Source organism: Aulonocara sp. 'chitande type north' Nkhata Bay, linkage group LG10 (genome assembly GCF_057382095.1).
Source record: "Aulonocara sp. 'chitande type north' Nkhata Bay isolate Kocher_YH1m ecotype deep benthic linkage group LG10, A_spYH_male_GT1.1, whole genome shotgun sequence".
NCBI lineage: Eukaryota > Metazoa > Chordata > Actinopteri > Cichliformes > Cichlidae > Aulonocara > Aulonocara sp. 'chitande type north' Nkhata Bay.
Window position 1 is genome coordinate 34,779,655 of NC_141353.1, and position 12,596 is coordinate 34,792,250.

Consider the following 12,596-nt stretch of genomic DNA (forward strand, 5'->3'; position numbering starts at 1 on the left):
CTGAAAAGATGCATGTATGGTTTTTCTTGTCAAAAAGTCAAGTTAGCCTTGATATTACTCAAACACCTGCTGCTGCACCACAGGTGTGCTTTGCACCTCTGGCCATCAAATTATCAATTGTGTCCTTTCCAGAGTTTGTATGTTGTCTCCACTCCACTCTAACCAATGAGTGGCAAAAATGGGGTCTCACACTTTTACCTCACACCTCTCAATAACTTTCTACTTTTAGACTATACATCAGTGTATAACCCACCAGGTGGATTCCAGCTTCTGTCCCACGAGCTGTGCTTTTGGATCTGTTGACGAAGGTGCACAAAGTTGTTCCATAGCAATTCGCCAATTTAGGGGTGTGCAACCTTTCAGACACAAATCTGTTTCCAGATAAAGTTTAAGCTTGTTGATGTTTTTGGTCAGAAATGCTCTTCACTTCAAAAGGCAGCATATTCCTTCTGTCAGAATTCCTAGTCTGATCCTTCACTCAAAACACAAAGCAGCCAAATGCAACATTGAGCAGGCTTTTCCATCCCTATCTCAAAAAGATTAGAGGAACACGCATTTCCTTCTTTGAGCTCATATTTCAAACTGCCTTCTTGTCATTACTTAACCACTCTTGGAGCAGTTGTTAGAGGAAAAATTAGTCTGTGAGCTACATACTGTAAGTAGCAGCTTGGATATCATGGTCCCAGCTTATGTTTTGGAACCACATATCAGATGGTCACGACTAAATAGCTCCATAATAGGATCACTTAGAATCATCTCATCATTTTTTTTTTCCCTGTCTTCCAGGTCCTTGGCTCTTTCTTTTCCCATAGCATTAGCTATGAGTGTAACATCTGTTAGACTGAATGTAGTTCACTTTGTTCAGTGGTATGTCTTTGGAGAGCCCCTGAAGAGGAGACTTTTTATCTGTTTGTTTCTTTCAAGATGAAATGTGCATGTGTGTCTGTGTTATTGAGAGAGAGACAAAGAGAAAGAGTTGATGTTACAGCAAGTGTGTGGAAGGCTTCTTTGAATTTCAGGAAGGTTTGATGACAATTTGACAGGGGCTGAGAGGACATGGAAACAAATCCTTTGATGCTGACTGTCAACAAAAGACTTCTGCCACATACAAATAGCTGTCTATCCTCTCCTCTGTGTTCCTCTTCTTGTGACTGTTTCTCCCTTTCTTTCTTTCTTGCATCTTTTTCTTAAATACTCATTAGATTTTTTGTTTTGTTTTGTTTTTTTCCTTTATGTGCTCCACTGCTGGGTGAACAGATACCTACTAGGTCTTTCTTACGCTGCTAAATCAACAAGAACTGGCAGCTAAAGCTAACACCGGCACTACAGCCATGACACAATGAGTGATGAAACAATAGTTTGTTGATATTAGTAGACCAGACGTGATGGGTAAAGGTAAAGAGGTGATTCCGGCAGTAACAGCGGCAGCAGCGAGTAGCAGTATCTCCTTGCAGCACAAAGAGGCTTTGCAGGCTGTGTTCTCAGCTGCTACAGGTTGCATATAGACCGAAATAAAAGAGCGACGGAGCGGAAATTTCTCCCAATTCCTAGAGATAAGAAGGTATTGTTTCAGCAACTCGTGAGCTTTTTGTTGGAAATGTGTGAATTTAGATTCGCTCAACAAAAACAAGAAATCTTTTTCTCCCATCCTCTCCTTTTTTTCCCCCCTTTGTATTTGAGGCGCATTCTGCTGCCCATTTATACAAGGCAGGGTGACAAAAAGAATCCCGAAGATTAATTAGAAATAGTTGATGGGGGTTTTGACAGTGTTTGTGCATGGACAGTTGGGAGGCATGATACCCTGTTGGTGTGGTTTGGCAGAATGCCATTGCAAAGTTTGTTTGATTGTTTCTCTTTTTATTTTTTTCATTTTTTTGGTAGCAATTGTTCAAAGACGGAAAATATATGCAATTGCTATTTCTTTGAGTGGCTAATTGCAATTTTGAAAAAGCTCTCTTATCTCTGCATTTTTTTTTGTTTTTTTGTTTTTGTTTTTCTTGTTCAGGAGTAGTTTTTGAAGTCATGCCAAATTCCTGCGTCTGCATAATGTAACTGAAACTTAGTTTAATATGATTTGCACACTATATCATCTTTGACACATGTGTTTATCAGTGTACATCTCTGTTGGGAGCCAGAATATAAATTTACATCTTACACGTGTGGCCGTGACAGTGTCGCCACACAGGATATCAGGCTGTGCTGGTTAAGCCCTGCTTTGCTTTCAGAGCTTTGCTTGTGTTCATAGGATTAGCGCTGTAATGCCCAGTGGTCTTAATGGATAAATAATTGTCTGTTTTAAATTGAGCTACATTTAGTTGTGCAATTGAATTATTTCACCACAGGTATGGCCGTTACTAAAAACAACATTAATGTGATTATAATCATGTGAATACACCATGGTTCCATAGAAGCTATCCAACTCTCCACATACACTCACAAGACATTTTATTAGATACACCTGTTCAGCTGATTGTTAATGCAAGTGCAACTCCATGGTCAAGGCTACATACTGAAGTTTAAACCGAGTCTCAGAAAGAAAGGGGAAGAAAAGCTTTGTACTTGGCTTGGTTTTTCTTGTATTTTAGAAACAGCTTCACTACTCGACAACCAGCTCTAGAGTTTACAGAGACTGGTCTGAAAAAATTGTAAGAAAGACAAAAATGCATTGTTGATGCCAGAGGTCAGAGGACATTGACCAGGCTGCTTTGAGCTAAGAAGAAGTAACTTAAATAACCGCTCCTTACAACAAAGGTAGAAGAAAAGCATCTCTGAATGGAAGTACATGTTGAACCTTGAAGCAGATGGGCTACAGCAGCACAAGACCTCACTGGGTGCGCCTCCTGTAAGCTAAGAAAAGGAAACTGAGGCTACGATTCTGACTGCTCACCAGGGTTGGACACTAAGATAATACTGCTCGATCTGATGAGTTTTTATTTCTACTGCAACATTCAGATGGTAGGATCAGAGCCTGGTGTAAACAACATGAAAGCATGGAGCCATGCCGTCTCGTATCAGTGGATCGGATTGGTGCTGGTCATGACATGGTGTGGAGGATAATTTCTTGGCACATGTTGGGCCACTTAGTACCTACTTGAGTATTGTTGCTAACCATCATAACCACAGTGTACCAATCCTCTGAAGGCTGCTTCCAGCAAAGTTAAAAGTGTTCACTGTACTCAAATGACCTCCACAGTCTCCATATTTCAGTCCAATAGAGCACACTGTGGATGTGGTGGAACAGGTGATTCTCATCATGTATGTATAGCAGGCAAATCAGCAGCAACTGTGCAGCTCTATCATGTCAATATGGATCAGAATCCAGCACCTTGTTAAATCTAGGCCATAAATTATTCAGATACTTTTGAATACAAAAAGGGTTCAAACCAGTACCAGTGAGTGAGATGATGGTTTGCAAACAGGATAGTTTATGACGCAAAACTTTGGTTATATAAGATGTAGCTTCCAGTCATCAAAATGTGTTTTGACTTATGCAATTGAGTTTGTTGTATAAAAAATTAAAAAAAAAGAAAGAAAGTAAAAACAGAAGTCAAATAAAGTCTGGGTGTTTCCTTTTTTTTTGTCATTACATCGTAATATTCCTCATGCAGACTCATGGGCTGCATTTGTGACTGAGGACAGAGTGGGTAATACTTCCAGATTATATCACTTACTTTCAGTGAGCTGGACAATTAGGAGCAGTGATGGGATTTGTGTGAGTATCAAGCCATACTTGAAGATATTCTGTCTTTTTAAGAATTCTCTCAACTCTCCAAATGCCCTGTCGGATTGCAGTGTGATCACATTGGGCCGTGCAGAAATGGCTGAATTGGAATCTTATCTTCTTCCATCTTTCCCATTACGGACAGATTGAAAGCCCTGCAGCGGTGCTCTGGCCTGGTCCCCAGTCAAGACCGCTTTTTAGACTGCAATTTGACAGCTTCTAAAAATGTCACATTTTGTTGTTAAGATGCACTGCCAAGCACTTGAGCCATACATGCTGTGGCATCAGCACCAGTTCTGTTGTGAAGCTTCGCTGACCTTCCCTTCACTCCTGGGCATCACCCCTGGCACTGCCTGTCTCCTGGTGTCAGTATGACATTATGAACTTGAAGAGCCTGATGTGTAGCAGTAGGCACAAAGCCACTTTTTCAGCTTTTCATCCCACTCAATAGACTCGATACTCAATAGACAACACTGCGAGCTCAGTACTTATAAAAGGAAGTGAAATGGAAGGCTGATAAATGGTATGTGGTGTGCTCACTCCAGATATAAAAATTCATGCAAACAGCAAGTTGTTTCTTAGATTTGTTTTTTATTAATTATAATCAGTACAATAAAAACATTTAGGTTTATTCTCATATAGTTTTATTCTGTTTATTTAACACAGAGAGCAAGACTGAGTTTCTCTTGCATTTTCCATAAATACCATTGTATCATTAGGACTGTGCTAGGTAAAGAAGTGTGCTAAACTACCGACAAAAGAACAGATACAGGCTCATAAAACAGATCAAAATATAAATCAAAATACCCTTTTATCAGTTTTTACATCTACTTCTTCATTTAGCGTCTAAATCTAAATCTAACTAATCTGTTAGATGCTTTTCCAAAACAGATAGGTGTTACAGACTGAAAATTAACAGTATGGAAACATCTGGGTGAAGGAGAGGGGGCCTTGTAAAGAATGATTTGACTCATCAGTCAAAGCAGAGAATTCTTGTAGTGCCAGAATAACACGATTACTTGCTTCAGTAGCTTCCCTTGGTGAGTGGTTGTCGGAGGTTGCTGGTTTTCACCGAGTGAAATCGGTTGCAAAGGGGGTGCTGAACCAAAAACCTCTTTGCCAACCATTTGCGTAAAATGCAATTTTCCCTACTAAGTGGTTGTCTGGAGTCACCGAATGGTTTGTGGGCATGAGTGATTGGGGCTTTAGAAATCAATGAGACTGCCAGCACCTCCAGCAGACACTCACAAATGGTCGGGGAATACTCATTTTTCCTTAGCGACTGGCAATTGCTGGATGGTTGTCAACCAGTCTCTAGGCTTGCGGTGTGGTGCTCTAATCAATACCATTATTAACACATTGCTTATAATCTTTTCATTCTTGTGTTATCATGCCAGCTTCAGAACATATATTTATAAGCTTATATATAATATTATCTGTTTTTAGATGAAATAATAAAAGACGAGGCTAAGGAAAAAAGTTGAGATTGTGGAGGTATGTAACAACGACAGGAGAGGTCTCAGTGTCTCACTCCAACAACTTTATTAACTGACAGAACTTCACATATAGTCAGCGCCAAAATCTCCACCCCCACACTTCCCTTCAACTTGTGTGTGAGTGGAGCCACCTGGTGGTCCGCCACACATACCCCCCCTTGAACACACAGTCAGGTCTCCATTCAGTCCAGGACCCTGGGTCTAAGCAAACGACCCGCACGACTGAACCTGGGAGGGAGAGAACAGGCAGAGGAAGGTCCATCCTGTGAACGAGGCTGGTGAAGGCGAGCAGGAAAGGCAGGAGGAGGCTCAAACGTTGGTGGTCCGGGGGTAGTCCTGGGGGGAAAACCAGAGACTGTCAACCCCAGCGCAGGAGGTCGGCCACGGCGAGGGGCCTGGGCCGGCACTACATCACTGTCCGGAAGAACATGTGCTGGTTTAAGTCTGTCAACACACACAGTCTCCCTTCGACCCCCAAAATCCAAAACAAAACGTTTCTGGCCCGGTTCAATAACCCTGAACGGGCCGTCATACAGCGGCCGCAGCGGTGTCCTGTGGGCATCGTGCCTGACAAAAACAAACTTAGCAGTCTCTAAAGTCTTTGGAACAAAGGTGTCAGGCACGCAATGGTGCACCGGACCAGGAACCCGAAGCGAGTGCAAAAGCGGGGTGAGAGAGAGCACTGATGGATCGAAGCAGGGAGGAGGATTTTCAGGCAAGAATTCTCCAGGCACGCGGAGGGGCTGACCAAACACTAGCTCAGCTGGGGAAGCGCCGAGATCCTCCTTAACCGCAGAGCGCAGCCCAAGCAAAACCCACGGGAGGCGGTCAACCCAATTGCAATCCTTTAAGGAGGCGCGAAAGGCAGCCTTCAGCGACCGGTGGAACCGTTCACACATCCCATTAGCCTGCGGGTTGTATGCGGTTGTGCGGTGGACTTTAGCCCCCAGTCCATCAGCCATGGCCGACCAAAGCTCGGAAATGAACTGGGGGCCTCTGTCTGACGTAATGTCCGCGGGTGGGCCGAAACGCGAGACCCAGGTCGACAAAAACGCCTTGGCCACCACTGCTGCGGTAGTGGACGCCAGGGGGACCGCCTCCGGCCACCTGGTGGTCCGGTCAACAACAGTCAAAAGGTGCGTAAAACCTTGTGACTGCGGCAAGGGACCCACCAGATCGACATGCACATGATCGAAACGTTTGCCGGGTATGAAGAACGGCTCCAGGGGCGCCTTGGTGTGTTTATGAACCTTCGCGCGCTGGCAGGGAATGCACGCCGACGCCCATTCCTTAACAGATTTGCGAAGGCCTGGCCAAACAAATTTAGAGCTGACCAGTTTAACAGAGGCCCGGACCCCTGGATGAGAGAGAGCATGTACCGAGTCAAAAACTTGACGACGCCAGGAAGCGGGAACCACAGGGCGAGGGCGGCCGGTGGAAACGTCACAGACGAGGAGGGGACCACCGTCCTGCACGGGTCTGTCCTCCAGTATGAGGCCCGTCTGGGTGGATTTAAGCGCGAGGATGTCAGGGTCACCGCTCTGATCGGCAGCCATGGCGGAGTAGTCTATGCCGAGAAAGACGGGAGAAACCAGCGCACGGGACAAACAGTCAGCCACATGATTGGATTTACCAGCCACGTGCCGAATGTCCGTGGTAAACTCAGAAATGGCTGCCAACTGGCGCTGCTGGCGTGCACTCCATGGATCGGAAACCTTGGACATGGCAAACGTCAAGGGTTTGTGGTCCACGTATGCGGTAAAGTGACGACCCTCGAGAAAAAAACGGAAATGACGAGACGCCAGGTGGAGCGCCAGTAGCTCCCTGTCAAAAACGCTGTAATTGCGTTCGCTGTCACGTAGCGTACGGCTGAAAAAGGCGAGCGGTTGCCAGACACCCGAGATTCGCTGTTCCAGCACCGCACCCACCGCTATGTCCGACGCATCAGTGGTCAACGCAATCGGCGCTGAGGGGGATGGGTGGGCCAGAAGGGCAGCATTAGCTAACGCTGACTTAGCATCAGAAAACGCTTGGATGCTGTCCGGAAACCAGTCAACGGGGTCATTAGCTTTTTTACCCTTTAACGCCCCATAAAGGGGCTTCAGCAGATGTGCCGCTCTGGGGAGAAAACGGTTGTAAAAATTCACCATCCCCAAAAATTCCTGCAGTGCCTTAACAGTCGTGGGACGCGGAAATTCCGAAACAGCTCGGACTTTGTCAGGCAACGGAACCGCGCCCTCGGCGGAAACACGGTGCCCAAGGAAATCGAGAACGGGCAACCCAAACTGGCATTTAGACGGATTAATAATCAGTCCATGCTCCGCCAAACGCTGAAAAACCTGACGCAGATGGAACATGTGCTGCTCCTTCGAGCTGCTGGCCACCAGTATATCATCAAGATATACAAAAACAAAGGGCAGCCCGCGCAAGACCGAGTCCATCAACCGCTGGAAGGTTTGGGCGGCACCTTTCAGGCCAAACGGCATGCGCAGAAACTCGAAAAGGCCGAAAGGTGTAATTACGGTGGTTTTGGGGACATCCTCCGCGCGCACGGGAACCTGGTGATATCCCCGTACCAAATCGATCTTAGAAAAAACCGAGGTCCCCGCAAGATGGGCGGAAAAATCTTGGATGTGGGGAATGGGATAACGATCGTTCTCCGTGACATTATTAAGACGGCGGAAATCCCCACAAGGTCGCCACCGACCATCAGATTTAGGCACCATGTGTAACGGAGAAGCCCAGGCACTGTTCGAACGCTGCACGATGCCCAGACGCTCCATGGTGGCAAATTCTTCCCTAGCGACAGCCAGTTTGGCGGGGTCGAGGCGGCGCGCGCGCGCGAACACCGGGGGCCCTACTGTAGTTATGTAATGCTCTACCCCATGCTTCGTCACCGTGCTCGAGAAAGTGGGGACAGTGAGTGAGGGAAACTCAGAAAGCAAACACTGAAAAACGTCACCCGAATCTACTGAGTTAGCATGCACCACGGGCTGAGCACCCCGAGTCAAACAGGGTAATGAGGAAAAGGACACAGCATCAATTAAACGTCTGTTAGCCACATCAACCAGTAGTCCGTGAGCACAAAGAAAATCAGCGCCTATTATAGGCACAGAGCTAGCAGCAACAACAAAGTTCCACTGAAAGTCACGGTCGTGAAAGCAAACAGTCACCAACCTTTCACCGAAGGTTTTGATGGGAGAGCCATTAGCCGCTGTTAGCAATGGCCCGCAACCCTCAGCTAGCCTGTCCGAGCCAGCCGGGGGAAGAAGGCTCTTCTGTGAGCCGGAGTCCACCAGGAAACGCCTCCCCGAGCGTGAGTCCTCTAAGAAAAGCAGCCTTTCCTTGTTGCCAGCGGTCGCGGCTGCTACAGAGCGCTGACATGCCCGTTTCCCTGGGTCTGGAAACTGCAAGGCGGGAGGCAGCGCCGTGCCTTCGCTCCAAAACGCTGGTGATAAAAACAAAGCCCCTTTCCGCGGTGCCGCGGTGCCGCCGTGCAGCGATTCCGGCCACAGTGGACGAGTCGGAGGGCCCGTGGAGCATCGGTGAGGGGGAGGGGGAAAACGCTGGTGGGTCCTGAATAACCGTCTGGACGCCGAAAGTCCTGGTAGCCAGGAGGATGCGATCCGCCTCTTCCGCAAGGGAGCGGTAATCCTTCGTGGCCAATAGCGGGGAGTTGGCAAGGCCAGCGCGCACTGGAGCCGGCAGCTGTCGAAGAAAGAGGTGGGTGAAGAGAAATCCTCCGTCCTCCGCGCCCAGCAAGGACAGCATGCTCTCCATGAGCTCGAGGGTGGTGCCGTCGCCCAGGCCCGCGATGGAAAGGAGTTTCTCGGCCCGCTCAGCATCAGAGAGGGAGTAACGCCGCAGCAGCAGCCCCTTGAGGGCGGCGTACTTGCCCTGGGCTGGGGGATCCCGGAGGAGAGTCATCACACGGCGGGTTGACAGCGGGTCAAGTGAGGCCACCACATGGTGGTATTTAGTGTCGTCGGCTGAAACTCCACGAAGAGCAAACTGAGCTTCTACGTGCATGAACCATGAAGGAGGATCGTGAAGCCAAAAATCCGGCAATTTAAGCGCCACAGCAAACGCAGCCATCGGCGGAGGTGAAGGTCCGGCGGCCGCCGATGCTTCCAGGCCAGAGCTGGCTTCGTCGTCGAGCCTTAGCATGTTCACTACAGGGGTCACCAATGTGGAGGTATGTAACAATGACAGGAGAGGTCTCAGTGTCTCACTCCAACAACTTTATTAACTGACAGAACTTCACATATAGTCAGCGCCAAAATCTCCACCCCCACACTTCCCTTCAACTTGTGTGTGAGTGGAGCCACCTGGTGGTCCGCCACAAGATATCTTTATTTGTCTGTCTACATAAGTTGTTTTTTTGGATGCACAGATGACCATCTTTATGCTTTAGTAATTTTTTCATTTGGGCATATGGGCTAAAGCTGCATCTCAGACACTCTCGGGGGCAGCACTTCACTGATATAGGAAGTGTGGGGGGGACCCCTGCTGTCCACCATCTGGGCAAATGGCAGGTCTTCATGCCAGCGTGGTAGCCACCGAAGAACGAGGGCACAGGGGCATTGCAGAAAGCTCCGAAGACAGACAGAGGGGGCATTTGCAGACACAGGTCATTCTTTCTCAGTAAAAGAGCCACTCAGTAACACCTGTGTTCCCACTCCCCTCTGCCCCACTTCAGACGTTCTGTCAGAAAGCCCATGCTCAGCAGAACTACAGGCTCCAAACAAAAGACTTTGCAGGCTCGGCAGAGTGCGTGCAGGTGAATAACAATAACCACTCGTTCAGTTATTCATATATTCATATGTGTGTTCATATTTAGCCTTCACTGTGAGGGTGATGAATAACGCTGGCTGAGACTGTGCCACACTGACAGAGGGAAGCGCTGGCTCAGTTTCTGTCTTCTCTTGCGAAGGTAGTTACTGGGCGAGAAAGTGACAGGGCAACTGGTCAGACCTTTGTGGGTTTAGTGTTGGACTTGCTGGGTAGGCATGTTTAAAGAACGCCGCTCCTAATGAGGAGAAATCAGACTTGGCTTAGCAATACAGCAAGAGAGTGAGAAAGAAGGCTGTAAGATCTGTGCGGCAGGCCCCTTATGTCCAACTGATGGATTAGTCGTTGAAGGGTTCATAGAGGCCCTCAGATTCAGGCAACAGTTACCAAAGTACTAATAGATACTCTCGCATTATTTGCTGCCTTACCTCTCCTCAGAGAGGTTCCATACCCATCTTCTGTTAAGCGTTAAGTGAACATGTTCAACCCCGCACTAAAATCTCTCCCCCACGGCTATGGTCTCAGTGCACCCAATCCTTTCATCCTCATATCTCTCAATCCAGGTAAGGCTTGGCTGGAGACCAGTGCTCTGCTGAAAAGGAGAGGCCTTTGGCTCTGCAATCGATTTTTGTAAAGCAGAATATACAGTACGAGTGGCCGTGTCGAGCGAAAATGTAAATGGACCAAGCTCTGAAACGATCAGGTAGCCTCAGTGTGCATGGATCAGGGAGTATGTAAGCACGAGATAGCATTTACCCCTGGTTTTAACTAAAGCACTCAGACATTCTCCTCTCTGCAGCCCTGTAATTCCCTCTGAGTGCTCGGTGTGAAAGTGAAGCACTGTTATCAGCCCCTACCAAATGCATTAGACCTCCTCTGACCGCTGAAACAGACCACCTCGTTGTAGATCATTCCCTCTGTACTGAATAGAGGTGATGAAGAAGCTGTAAATTAGGACAGTATAGTTTCATGCTCCATATGATTACTTCAACCCTGCACAATCGCTTCCTCTCTGCAATTTTAAATTAAATACGATATATGGCTGTCAGTGAATAAAGAATAAATTGATGGTATTACCTGATGTCACCCGCGGTAATAATGTATGTTGATGACACAGCAAACTTCAGACCACTTTGCACTTTTTCTGCATGGCATGTGAGCACAGAGCAAGGTTGTATCTTTTCAGAGTGCAGAGTGGAGGTAGTTGATGGGACTGGCTGTATGAGCTGTGGACTTCTTTGGGTTAAACATTTTCTTATTATTAAGAATGTTTATGCGTGGAGATTTGCCATTGCTTTCTTTTGGTGTGTGTGTTTTTCTGAATGCTGGCATGTGTGCAAGAGAGAGAGAGCTGGTGGCAGATGCAACAAGTAATTCCTGAAACACGGTGGTGTCTGGTGTTTTGTGTGTTTCAGATAAGGTGAGCCATATTCCTTTTTAATACTGGTTTAGACACCTCAGCTGACACTAATGAAATAGGTTGTAAGGTTGCCTTACAATTAGGAATCACAGCATAAATCACAATACTATAGTATCACAATGTGTTGCCCGTGATAACAAAGGTATCACAACAAAATCTTCACACAAGACAATCTTACAAAATATATTGCGATGCTATTAATAAAGAAGAAAAAAATACCCCGTAAGAGGCAAAAATTAGGATATATGTTTTTAATTACTCCATTGGGGTATAAAATTGTGTTGCAACTGTAATTGACAGCATATACAAGCAAAAATCCAAATTTCCTCAATGAAAAATATTACTTTAATAATAAAATAACTTATTCAACTTAATTTCCTCTAAATTGCAGTGTGTTAAACGACTTAGTTAAGCAACTCTGAAAGTAAAGTGTTCTATTGTTGGAAAGAGGTACAGATAATCAAATCAAATGTTTTACCTTACCAAAGAAAAGCAAGTGTGATGGATTTATATTAAAAAGTAAATGTCACGTACTTACATCATTATCCAGTACCGTATTTTTTGGACTATAAGGTGCACACGGATTATAAGGCGCATTAAGGGAAACAAAACAGTCAGATAAGGCAAACTTTATTCAAAACATTCACGATAACTCTCAACACTGTTCAGTTGTAACACATAAAATGCAGAACAATACACTCACCTTTTCAGTTCATTCCTCTTCAAATCCATCAAATTTTTCATCTTCAGTGTCTGGGTTTAACAGTTGGGCAATTTCGGCATCGAGCATGCCCGGATCCCCTCGTCATTGTCCGAGTCAGTCTCTTTGCTGTTACTTAGCTGTTCAGTACATATTACTCCACGAGGCTTCTAACTATGGTAGCTGTAATGCTAGACAATCCATCAAGCTCTCCCCCCGCTTCAGGACACCTGCACCAGGAGATGCCGGACTAGAGCAGCGCAGATACTGAAGGACCCGTCCCATCCTGGCAACAAACTGTTCCAACTTCTGCAATCTGGTAGAAGGTTCCGCATCATCCGGGCAAGGACAGAGAGACTCAAGAGGAGCTTCTATCCCCAAGCCATCCGGGCCCTAAACACACACACCCGCCCTCTCAAATCATCTATAATTGACTGAGACAGGACTCTCTTCCAGACACTCTAAACC

General features: G+C 46.5%; 2 protein-coding genes across 9 annotated transcripts in view; one reads left to right on the forward strand and one right to left on the reverse strand.

Annotated features, from left to right (window-relative positions):
• The window catches only part of LOC147321283 (RNA-binding protein Musashi homolog 2), a 277,095-nt gene that overhangs the window by 113,097 nt on the left and 151,402 nt on the right, over nucleotides 1–12,596 (forward strand). The window lies entirely within an intron of this gene.
• On the reverse strand, nucleotides 5,230–9,564 carry LOC147321285 (uncharacterized). The gene is made up of 2 exons (XM_086309657.1): nucleotides 8,395–9,564; nucleotides 5,230–5,553 (listed from the first exon to the last, which is right to left on the reverse strand). The coding sequence occupies exon 1, from the start codon at nucleotides 9,382–9,384 to the stop codon at nucleotides 8,455–8,457; it is 930 nt and encodes a 309-aa protein (XP_086165783.1). The 5' UTR covers nucleotides 9,385–9,564; the 3' UTR covers nucleotides 5,230–5,553; nucleotides 8,395–8,454.

Coding starts and splice junctions, on each gene's coding strand:
- LOC147321285 (XM_086309657.1), bottom strand. CDS start 9,384: ATGCTAAGGCTCGACGACGAAGCCAGCTCTGGCCTGGAAGCATCGGCG.